Source organism: Danaus plexippus, assembly GCF_018135715.1.
Source record: "Danaus plexippus chromosome 13 unlocalized genomic scaffold, MEX_DaPlex mxdp_15, whole genome shotgun sequence".
NCBI lineage: Eukaryota > Metazoa > Arthropoda > Insecta > Lepidoptera > Nymphalidae > Danaus > Danaus plexippus.
The window spans coordinates 884,463-896,487 of NW_026869849.1; the positions used below are offsets into that span (position 1 = coordinate 884,463).

The following is a 12,025-nucleotide window of genomic DNA, read 5'->3' on the forward strand; positions in this document are numbered from 1 at the left end:
ATGTTATCCCTTATTGATGTAATTCACAAACGTCAAGCCGACATTAGATAGAAAGCATCCAAACATACTTAACATTGTTTTTAAGGTTAGATTGGATAGAATAAATAATAATTTGATATAAACAACAATTACTGCTGTAGATAAATATAGAACGATTTAGAAGAAAAGTGTAAAACATAATAATGGCTAAACATCATCCGGATCTTATATTCTGTAGAAAACAACCCGGCGTCGGTAAGCAAGTTTTGGAAATCAAATAACTTTTGTAATTAACAATAAACTATTATTTTGAGTATATTAAATAAATTATCTTCTCTATAAAAACTGGACCTTAATTAATTATAAGAATTGAACAATAGTTCAGTTTTAAGAATAATTCTACGATTACAGCTATTGGCCGTTTGTGTGAGAAATGCGACGGAAAATGTGTTATTTGCGACTCTTACGTGCGACCCTGCACGTTGGTGCGTATCTGCGATGAGTGTAACTACGGGTCGTATCAAGGGAGATGTGTTATATGTGGCGGGCCTGGAGTATCAGACGCATATTATTGTAAAGAGTGTACCACACAGGAGAAGGATGTATGTATTTAAGTAACTATTATATATGCTTCCTATCACAACTTTTATCTTACCTATATAAAATTCTTTGTATATTGATAGCATATAATGTTTTAAATTCCTATGAATTCAAAAGGTTTTCAACACCTCACTCAAAATTATGGTTGTTCTGTAATATTTTTCTTTACCAAAAGAAATTAGTTCAAATACTGTCAATATCATGATATACTGATGGCCAAATTTGCTTATAAACATATTTTTTTAAGAAAAACTTCATGTAGAATTCCTTTAAACAGATATGTGTTATATTCTTTATATTTAAATTGACCAGATAAAAAAAATATTAATATTTTTCTCAGAGAGATGGATGTCCGAAGATAGTCAATTTAGGAAGCTCGAAGACGGATTTGTTCTATGAGAGAAAGAAATATGGATTCAGAAGACACTAACGCTAGCTTTAAGTGACCATTATAGAAATATATTGAGTCACTATGAACTTTGTTACTTATAAAGCAATATTAATTACATTTTTTCAATATTGTGAGTGTATTTTAGTGCATTAATAAGTACTTGGACATTATTTCAATCATCATTACAGCAGAGGTTTCCCGATATGGAATTATAACGAAGAAGAAGATAAATTTTAAGAAAAATAATAAATAAATACAAAAATTTGTTATATATAAAATTTATAATGTCTAATATCAAACACATATTTTAATATATTACATTATCTTGTAATCGCATAAGTTATTGTCACTTATTATATCTAAGACGAGATCACAACAAAAAAAAATAGATTTATAATTTATAATATCTGCACTATTTGGTGTATAATAAATCTTATGTTCCAACAAACTTCAAGAAATTTTGTAAAATATAAAGCACTTTAAATACGTAATTGTTAAGTTTATTTGTAGGAAGGCACATTTAACTGTTACTACTTATAACACTGTTAGTGGAACTCGTACGGTTCGTCCAAATGTTGGCATCATTGGGACCGACGTCAGAGTATGCTGGTCGAGCTGGTATGATCGGAGACCGAGTGCAAACACTGAAATAAATAAGATGTTGAGGATTTTCGTTCATGATATATGCTAAACTTATTTGACCGAACACTTTGTAGTGTAGTAATTTTTAAACAATATTCATTGAGACAGTTCTTTCATTAAAAATACGTACATGTATTTCACTCAAAAGTCTAGTTAGAATTTCTACATGCTTTAAATAATGTTACAAGATTATGTGTTTTATAAGGGAAACCTTTCAATTGTCTCCTTAGTAAATACAGTGGTGTGCTAAAATTTGATTCAATGAGAGAAGTCCTTGAGAAATTAATATCGAAAAATCAGTGCATCACTAATCACTTCCGTATTTAAGTGAGAAGAATGTTATTCCCCTATTAAGCTAATCTATTCCTAGACTTATCCTATTTGAAAATTAAGGAGTTATGTGTTTTGTATTACAAAATTCATGCTAGGGTAATATATATTGGGTGCGCAGTCGGTAACTACTGTTGTCATGCATGCAGATTCAGCATGCGTTTGCATATGCCACTGACCTGCTATACGATCAGCGCAGTCCATATTATTCCCTACAAATAATGATAAATATGAAGAAATAAATAAAGACTACTATTTTTTTTATTTGGCAACTTGTTATTCTTATTGATATGAGACATTTTACATTTTTTCTCGTAACATTTATATTTTCTACTATTATTTTAACATTATGGTAACACAAATAAAACTTGAGCCCACAGCTCAAAAGGACTCGTATCCAGAGCCGTAAAAACATTAAAAAAAGATAACTTGATCCTATAGTCAAACATTGGATTCAATTTAATGTAAGTAAGTAAGTAACATTTAAAGTCTCTCACTCACGAGTTAACATCTTCTAGTTTTTTCAATAGCCTTTCATTTTCTCTGCTCAGTAGCTCCTGTTCCCTCAGCAGTTGGTCTCTGACCACAAATAGTTCAGTGTTCTCTTGTCTCAATGCTGTGTTTTCTTCCATATGTAGTTGAACCAGCTCGACGAGTTCCGTTTGTGGCAGCGTGTACAGCTTGTTGGCGGACACTTGTGGCGTGCCACGGTTTCTTCGACCTAGTAATGACGTTACATAGTGTATACTATATACGATATTGTCAATAGATGCCGCTATTTATCATGTTTTTTTATATACATAAAGTTAAAAAAATTACATTCCATCTCATAATACTTATAATATTTTTTTTCATGAAATAATAGTTGAAAATAGGTCTTAATCTGATTAAGAGATAATTTATTTGATTTTATTCTAAAGTTTAACAGAAGACGCCTCGTCTGATTGAATATTATCGAACGTCGAGATTTTAAATCTTTTAGTGTTTATTAATATTTTTTTTTAAATTAAATAAAATTCTAACGTATTCACTGTAACGTAATGGAGTAATCCAATAATCAGCCAAAAATGCCTGACAACATTTGTCAAGAGTACACTCGTAAGCTGCTGGGCCTGTATCAACCAAACACAGCTAAGACTACCGCAAGGAAACTCACTTTCCAAAGCAATAATACCGCGTTAAAAGCACTCGATCTCGATCTGTATGAGAGACACACGCCACAAACACATTCAGACGAAGTCAAACTTATACCACCCTCCGTTTTTCATTGGGATTTAAAAATAATACTCATTTGGAAAGTAAAGCTTACTGTAACCCTCGCCGTCATAGTCGACCTGCACATGTAGCGCTGTTCTCAAGTGCATGTTCTCCGCCTGCAACGCCTGCACCTCCCGCTGCAAGCTGAGGATGAGGGCGTCTCGGGCGTCCTGAATGACGCACACGAAGAGATCAAACTACTTCAATGAATTTTCTTTTAATTGGTGAAGTAACAAGTAAGTAGTTCTGTTTAGAAATCATTAAGGTGCGTAATTGTTACCACTGTTCTAATGCTTTTGAATGAGAAAAAATCAGTTAAAGAGTATTTTTTTGTACAACAAGTAAGCAAATTCCTCAAGTTGTCAGAGTTCTTACCATTTTAACGATCGGTTTAGTCTTGATCTTCTTAGCGCGAGCGGCGTAACGAAGCGTGTTTAATGTTTCGCTGAAATTTGACTTTGTCGGTGATATGCAAGCGATCTGAACCGGAGAGGACAAGGGACGGGACGGTATAAGATAAACTGATAAAGATAATTTTAAATATTTAATTGATAAATTTAGATAAAAATACATTTACCATTAAAGTCACTCCGTTCCCAGCGAGACTGTCAGCCAGCAGCTTTGTAAGTTTGCTGTCCCGGTATGGTATATGACCTTTTTTTCTTCCGTCACTAAGTTGAGCTATGCAGTATCCTAAAAACAAAAAAAAAATAGTTAACATTTTAATCTGATCGGGTCTGTGAAATGGATTTTTTAAAAATTCAACCTAACTTGTAACTTCAAGGCCAGCCATGGCAAAAAATTTAAAAGCACTTCCTAGTGAATACCATCTCCTCACCCAAGACCATCAAGCTCCTGTTGATATTGTTAGCCTCCTCGAGCGTCTTGCCGGTGCTGTTCGTTCGTTTCGTCATCTCGCTGCCCGCCAGGTCCACGAAGTTAATCTTCCCGTGTGTGCTGCACCTCACGTCCCTGGAGCTCTCGTCTCGCCTCACGCGAACACTCAACACGGTGTGCGAGCGCGAGGAGTGAGCGTTCATTGAGTGACTACCCACAGAGCGGTTACGCATACCTGATCGGTTATATTTGATTATTTAAAACACATCATGCTATTTGGGGGATCATTTAAACAAGTCTTAGGAGGAATTCGTTTTAACTTCATTAATTATGATATTGTTTTTGAACGAATACATGATCATACATAATTTTATCGACCTACCTTCCTCTAAAACAGCGAACAGGTCATCCAACTGCTCACAGTCAACTGTAAAAAGGTTTTCCACGTAGAAACTTCGACTGTCTTTGGACCATCGGACTTGTAAGGGCTTCCTCGAAGTACCGGGGTTCAGTAGATCCATCACCTGAGATATTTTATTATAACTGATAACTACTCAATTTGCACTCATTTTAGAAAGATCTCAATGGGTTTTAAAATTTATATTTAAGTGTATTATATAAATAAACAGTCTCTGTTTTCTCACGGCGTGGTTGCTAGTTTACAAACCTTTTCATTATATATCTCAAGAAAGGAAGCCTTCAGTACGAAGTGGCAATCAGGATGATCCCTGAGAAGTTGGAAGAGATACACGAACGAGCGCACCACGAGCCCGTGATCGGCCGCGAAGGGACTGGCGCCGCTCTCGACCTACACCATTAATATATTTAATATGTATTGTATCAATATGAGAGGGCAGGGGAAGGGCGAAGTTGTCAGAAAAGTTCCGGACTCTTTTTTTCGTTCGTAACGCGCGTTGGTGTGATGATTAATCGATCTTAGATTTTCGGAGTGAGTTGAAATCTTTCCTTTGTTATAATCAGATTTCATTTCACGATAAGTTTAAAATCGAGATAGCTGAAAGCTATTAATCTAACATTGTACTTAGCTTTGTGTAAATTTAATAAATTAATAGTGAAATTGTATCGAATATTACTTTAAAAAAGTCAATTTTGATTTTGTTTCTAAAAATATATACTATATTATTTTGAAGGACAGCGAATAGCATACGGCTGTACGTCAAAAGAAATGTTAGTAGTTAAGTATCAGTATTTAACGTAACTTGATTAAGTCTTTGCTTCAAAAGACAAAGAAATTGCGGGAATAATTTTATACGAAGGCAATTTAGGAAGAACAATAAAGCAAAGAAAACAAGTTTTATGAATATAAAGTTAGATAAATATTTTACAATAAACCGATAGCGAGGATTTACTTTAGTTTTCTAGTTAAATTAAATATTAATTTTATAAGTGGAGTTAGTGAGCAGTGAGCTATGTCCATTCCAGACCGAGTTGCTCGTTATAAAACAGACAATATATAATCTACAATTAAGACATATAAGACATGATCTTTTCTTATAATATTTATTATATATCAAACATAAGGATATTATTGACATATGTCAAATGACAACGTAAATGTATTTCTAATAAAAATATTTTATATTCTGTAATGTTATGTGATAATGACGCTTCCACACGCGACATTTTCACAAACATTCACAGTGACTGATGACCTATCGGACGCCAATATAGATTTGTTAGATTCAGTGACTTTGGAGTTTGAAACAATGATTTAAGTATTTTTTCCGTCAATTAGTGTTTGGTAAATAGTCGCTCGTCCGAAGTCTTTGTAATTGGTTGCTTGATTTATTATAATCTGTGGTTATTCAAACCGCCTTATATTCGCTGGTATATAGTGTTTTTTAAATTTAGAGCTTTTTTTTGAAAAACTATTTTAAATTTAAAAGATAACATGTGAAATAATGGCAGAAATTCTCTCAGAACTATTAATTATAACAAAGTTTAAATATTTTAATGATTTTTATTTCTGTCAAACCATAGACTTATTTATTATTGGTCATCAACAAGATATATATGTACATATATATATATATATAATTTTCCTCATTTATTAATAAGTCCTCGGTAGCGGACTTTATGACGACATTTTTCTATGCAATATCTATACAATTATGTACGTCACTATCGATCCGAGCATCCCCGTGTGTGCAAACCGCTTTTTACTTTTGGTACTGAAACAGAATACGCTACTCAGAACTATTGTCTGTATGTCTGTGGGTCAAGGCAACTCAAATTATTGCATTTAAATTAAATATACACCAGAAATTGTTAGTGTTTCGACTTTTATCATTTTACTCAAACGAGAATATTTCTTAATTTATAAAATTATATAATTTTACATTTGACGCAATTGAATACTTAAACTATTTACGACAGCAAAAAACAAAAATATTAGTTAGTCCATACGGGATATTATATAACTATTCCTCTGTCAGGAGTTTTTACGATAAATATGTATATAACTCACAAGTCCTGGAGGTCCTGTGAGTGTGTGTGTCTTGCCACTTCCGGTCTGTCCGTAGCAGAAGGCTGTGCAGGAAAAACCCTGCACTGCCATCTCTAGCAGACGCTTGATGCCCGAGTACTCTAGCACGTCTTCCTGAACGTAAAATTGATTATTGTTGCACGTGTAATACTTGAAATTGTTTTTATTTGACGAAAAAAATTACCACCATTAGCAGAATAATCATATAACCAACCGCAAGGAGTTCTGTAATATTTATCAGGGGTTAAACAGGTTTTGTGGGAACCGAATTACAGTCTCGTCTCCTCTTAGTTAGTTAGAAAATAAAAAAAAATAAAAAAAGATAACATCTTCAAATGAATTTAACACTAGCGTACTTTGTTAGCGGTTCATCTAATCACAGAATCAGTTTTCGTGCATCCACTTTATAAGTATGGATATATGTTACAGAAATCGTTTTTTTTTTCCAATTATAGTACAAATAGAACATAATGTAATAACCTTTTAACACCCCTTAAAACGAACTTTCTGTTGACCTGTTGTTTGAGTTCAGGAAGAATCATTTACGTTTATATAAATGTTTTAATAAATAGAACTTTAAAGCACTAAACAGTTAAGAAGGTATAAGATTGATCAAGGATAAACTAACTTGTGTGGCGGCGGGTTCGAAGACGACGTTGTATGAGAATACTTTAGGCTTCTGTCCGGGGGCTGAGCCTTGACAGACGATCTGACCCTTGCCGGGGAACTCCAGCATGTTTTGTTCACGGATAGACCGCTCTTTGTCATTCACCGGACGAACTCTGGTACAATTAATGTAAATTTAACTTCTATAATAAGTAAAAAAGTTTATTTTTCTTTTTATTAAAAATTATAAATATACCTACACACTGTTTCAATCACAACATTCGGATTCACAGGTAACGTAAGGATAGTATAATATATATATGTAAATAAGTAAAAAAATTGTTTTATTCCTTTACTGGCACTAGTAGTAATTTTAACAGTAGATAAGTCTTTATATATCAAAGTGTACCAGTGTGTATAACATGAAAGTCACCTGACAACAACGTTAATATTATCCTCTTCCGAGCTGAGAGCGCTGTTGGAGCCCTGGGTGCTTCGGTCCAAACTGGCCGCTCTGCTGCTGCCACTGATACAAATATAACAAAATATATCATAGAAAAGACCGAGTTACGAGTTATAAAATTTATTATAATATTTTTTTCGTATTGGAATATTTATTGTTAATGTAAAGTACTTTATTGAAAATCATGATGTAAAGTTTCATCTATCAAAACAGATGAAAAGCGAATTAGTTATCAGAATAATTCCCAAAACAACTAAAATTTCATGAATTCTTATAAAGAGAGATAAGACTTTCGCGGGTATTCATTTTAATAAAACTAATGTTTTCGGATTGCTACGCGAGAAGACATCTCGTCTGCACGTGGTCACGGTTGGTGCAAAGTAACTGAAACAACGGGAGTAAGTTGTTTAAAATAATTAAATAATCCGTAGTAATCCCAAATATTAGTTTTATTGTTATAAAGAGTTTATATTAATAAATAGGAAATTCGTTCTATATTCCACGGTTATGTTCAGACTTGTGTGAAGACTTGATCAGTGCTGACATGCTGAATCTGAATATCCTCCTTAGAGATGCTAATTTTCTCATGGCGACTTCCATCAACAACCAAATTAGAGTAAATATAATGAAAACAATTTTATTACAACCCATTGTTGCAACAGACGTAAACTAACACACAGCAAATATTTTTTCTTTAAATCAAAGTAGGTAATATATATAAGTAACAAGTAAACTATTTTTTTTTTATTATACCTCATACCTTTGATATCATCAAACGTGTAGGGTGAAGTAATATCATTTGCTTTTGCTACGTATTGAATCATGTATGCGTTAGGTCTAAACGGCAATTCCGGTCTAAAAGCAATTGTGTATAACCACAGACAGACGGTTGTTGACTTTGTCTTCAACATTTTCAATGCAATACAAAGTTATGATATATTTTTCCAAACTACCACATAATAATTAATTTCATTCGTAGCAAAATGTTGTGGCTCTATAAATAAGATTTTTAAAGTTCTTTTAATTGCATGAGAAATGAATCTTAATTCCACTGAATGTGTTTTTTTTTTATTTTCATATGGCAATAAATTTTTATTTATATTAAAGTTTTCATCACAAAATTTTACTGCCTTTAACATAAATAAATTCTACCTCTTTACATTGCTTTTTTGTCATTTAACACGTTTCTATTAAAAAAGATATTTTTTAAATTACACTTACTTTTCGACTTACCAAAAAAGAAGCTCAATAAATTATTCAGATGTTTTCCAATGTGACCGAACATCAAAGTACTTTCTCGAATACCTTGACAGCTAGTTTCCAGTGATTCGATTTAAAAATGGCGGACTAAAGTCAAGGTCTCGAGGTGTTGGATTATTTAGGCACTGTTTAAAATTTAACTATTATAGTCGAATTTTAATTCTCATAAATCGATATGTGAAAAGAGCTCAAACGTAATTTATCTTATTACTAATTTCGATTCTTCTATATTTTTCTGTATATTTTAAAAGCGTTTAATTCCTTACTACCTCAATTATAAAAAGAGTTGAGACTGATTCATTGTTATTAGTTATATACTATATACATTGAAATGAGTACAATTTTGCACGTAAAGAATAAAGAACCAATATGTTGTGTTTTGTATGCAAGTGGTTTTGTTTGTATTTCATTAATGTAAGTAGCGTTTAAAGCCTTTACAGCCAATAAAAATGGTAACCAATAGAAATTGTAAGCATGTATTATGCATCCGATCGAACAGGACTGCATTACACGCGTAACACTTAATATATTGTTACAAACGTTTATTACAAACAACTCGTATGTAGATATAGACATAGAAGGAAGAAAGAATACGAGGGGCTGGTGAATACTGAAGTATAAGGCCAAATGATATTAACTTTAAAAATTATATATCACGTTTTGTTTATATATCATATTAGTGTTAGTTAGAGTGTCTTAAAAGCAGTGTACAAAGTACAAGAACTGAACAAGTTATAACACTAACGCTTAAAGCCATGAGTGAGACGAGATACGATGTTCTGCAGCTGAAATTTAATAAAAATGACAAAAAACTGAACTTAGAAGTCGATGTAGTATGGACTAATATAATTCATTATATATTTATTTCTGTAGCTGTTACAGGCGAAGTGAGTAAGTTGTCTAAGGAGAAAGTACCCATAAGAGGTATCAAGAACTATGTAAAGTGATTATTAATGACAGCTCGGTTTGTATCAATACAAGATCGTTTAGACTCAAGGATATTTCAAACAGAAATATGCTTTAAATGTAAATAACAGTAGAGTTAAAACAATAGACTTTTTGTCATCAAACATGTCCGCTCATGATAGTATCAACTTAGAAACTGTTGGTTTATACCGACTTGTAAACTCATGGCACGTAAATATACCTTACTACTTCGGAAATTATATCACGTTAACAACAAACATAATTGAAAACCGCGTACTAAACGAGTTAAATTTTTTTTTAATGTTACTTGTAGCGGGAAAGAAACAAAATTTTCCCGCCTAAACCTCATTCCCAGCCAGCTGCGTCTGTCAGTGATAAAACGACATATATTATAATAGTGTATAATTGATTTGTTTATTTTACTACTAATTGTAAGACAAGTTCATACGACAGCAAGGTCAGCTTTTATAACAATGAATGAGAGAAATTGTTGTTAGCATCGCGTGTCGAGGCTTTAACACGATAAGAACTGATTGCCATTAAATATTAAATAAGTCTCTCCATTGACTTCCGATTCCTGCGATTTATATCTACAAATGATTTATTACATACAAGCTTTTGTATGATTTTCCAGGTTTTTGGGCTAAAATCTAAGTTGATACTATAAAATAACTACAACTATTAGAAGAAAGGTAATATATTTATTTGTGCCTACGTGTAATTTTTGCTTGTTATAGAGAATAGGCAAACAGATAAAATCGAAGTATACCATGATAGGTAAGTATAGTTCGTAACAAAGGGTTTAACTTAGGAATTTGCAAAATTTTCTTGAATGTTAGTCGTAACGAAGTAACGTAGTTTAGTAGATCTCCTACCAGTTTGATTTGTAAAATTATATCTAGGAGTAAGTAACCTAAATTCTTTCTTTTCTAACGCACCTGCCGTTCCTTGATCTACTCTTCAGACTGTCGTTATCTTCCCATTTGACCAACATAGGTAGACCCCCGGAACTCGACCCCTTCACCAGACTACCTTCAGCTTGTTCCGTGCTCCGAACCTTTCGAGCCTTCAGTTCTTTTCCTTTAAAGTCATCGAGAGTTTACTCAACATACTAATTTTATAAAAATATACAATGTAAGCGACTTGAACATTAGCTTTACAATGAATTGACAATAGTATGAGTCGCGCTGGACCCGGCACTCGCCCGGTGATTGATTGGACTGCTGAGAAGTTTTCGTCTCATTTTGGCAAACTCAATACAAAGACTGTTTGTGTTGATGTTCTATCAATGGAAACTATAAAATTTCTGCCTTTAATTTAGTTTGAAAAGAAATGAAATCTTGAACGGAATGAATGAATCTTGGTGAGATTAACATGCCGATATATCTGAAATTCGAAATACTTTACTGAATACCCAAAATCGGATATTTTATTGTGAGTTATTACGAAACGTGGACTTGCACGTCAATAGTACGGATAGTTATACTACATTGAATGTTTTAAAATTATTTTTATTGATGCCAATACAAAATTAGATAAGCTTTTCATAAGAAAATTACTCGAACTCAATCATTATATATCGCAATATACCTTACCGCATCTGGTGGTCGCCACTAAGGTCTCGGCACTTTTGGATAAATTCCTCATCAGGGCTGTCGGCGGGGCTCTCATTGGAGTGTTCTGACGGTGGTGGTACACCATGCTGGATGAACTGACTTGAGGACTTCTCAACGCCATACGCTCAACACATTCTTTTCACTGTGTATTTGTGTACACTCTGATAACATGACCTGTCATAAAATTGTATATAAAATTCGTCGCTTGTCACTTAGCCATTTCAATAATTGCTTATTAGAAATCAATAATTTAATTTTACTAATGAAATTTTTATTATTAATGTTTGTCATATATAAGCATGGTTGTTGATACTCATAGAATCTTTAGTTCAAATATATTTCTAGGGTGAATAGTGAGTGTACGAGCGTCCACTACGCACGACGCTAACGGACTGAATTGTAGCTTTCAGGCAATAGCAGACAATTTCCCCTATAGTTTGTTAACTCGTCAATATGTGCTGTGTAGTTGTAGTTGGAAACGACAGGTTTGTATTGAATTATAATAATAAAGAGATTAAAATGTGCATAGTCAATAACATTAATCAATTAAACTAATTTTACATAGCTCTTATTTTCCATTACTACCAACTTATTCTTTTATTCCCTTAAAA

The 12,025-nt window shown here is 32.9% G+C and overlaps 2 protein-coding genes across 4 annotated transcripts; one reads left to right on the top strand and one right to left on the bottom strand.

Moving 5' to 3' along the window:
• The first annotated feature begins 20 nt into the window (after positions 1-20).
• LOC116770342 (PHD finger-like domain-containing protein 5A) lies at positions 21-1,101 on the top strand. Its single transcript, XM_032661782.2, has 3 exons — positions 21-234; positions 391-581; positions 920-1,101. The coding sequence occupies exons 1-3, from the start codon at positions 183-185 to the stop codon at positions 1,007-1,009; spliced, it is 333 nt and encodes a 110-aa protein (XP_032517673.1). The 5' UTR covers positions 21-182; the 3' UTR covers positions 1,010-1,101.
• A 205-nt stretch (positions 1,102-1,306) lies between these two features.
• On the bottom strand, positions 1,307-11,792 carry LOC116770341 (kinesin-like protein KIF12). Of its 3 annotated transcripts, XM_061527949.1 has the most exons (14): positions 11,394-11,792; positions 10,737-10,878; positions 7,582-7,674; positions 7,171-7,324; positions 6,525-6,656; positions 4,704-4,844; positions 4,419-4,560; positions 4,038-4,271; positions 3,777-3,892; positions 3,575-3,679; positions 3,252-3,369; positions 2,444-2,663; positions 2,122-2,154; positions 1,479-1,614 (listed from the first exon to the last, which is right to left on the bottom strand). In XM_061527949.1, the coding sequence occupies exons 1-13, from the start codon at positions 11,533-11,535 to the stop codon at positions 2,148-2,150; spliced, it is 1,746 nt and encodes a 581-aa protein (XP_061383933.1). In that variant the 5' UTR covers positions 11,536-11,792; the 3' UTR covers positions 1,479-1,614; positions 2,122-2,147. The 3 variants fall into 3 exon arrangements, with proteins under 3 accessions (XP_032517671.2, XP_061383932.1, XP_061383933.1); XM_032661780.2 differs by lacking the exon at positions 2,122-2,154 and having other exon boundaries at positions 1,307-1,614; XM_061527948.1 differs by having other exon boundaries at positions 1,471-2,154.
• Positions 11,793-12,025: the final 233 nt, after the last annotated feature.

What these genes read in the sequence shown, in the direction of transcription:
- LOC116770342 (XM_032661782.2), top strand. Translation starts at nt 183, where the DNA reads ATGGCTAAACATCATCCGGATCTTATATTCTGTAGAAAACAACCCGGC. An exon ending in TAGAAAACAACCCGGCGTCG is followed by an intron (nt 235 to 390) that starts GTAAGCAAGTTT and finishes CTACGATTACAG; the next exon opens with CTATTGGCCGTTTGTGTGAG. An exon ending in GTACCACACAGGAGAAGGAT is followed by an intron (nt 582 to 919) that starts GTATGTATTTAA and finishes TATTTTTCTCAG; the next exon opens with AGAGATGGATGTCCGAAGAT.
- LOC116770341 (XM_032661780.2), bottom strand. Translation starts at nt 11,535, where the DNA reads ATGGCGTTGAGAAGTCCTCAAGTCAGTTCATCCAGCATGGTGTACCAC. An exon ending in AGTAGATCAAGGAACGGCAG is followed by an intron (nt 7,675 to 10,736) that starts GTGCGTTAGAAA and finishes TATTTGTATCAG; the next exon opens with TGGCAGCAGCAGAGCGGCCA. An exon ending in AAACTAGAAGATGTTAACTC is followed by an intron (nt 1,615 to 2,443) that starts GTGAGTGAGAGA and finishes TATTTATTTCAG; the next exon opens with TGTTTGCACTCGGTCTCCGA.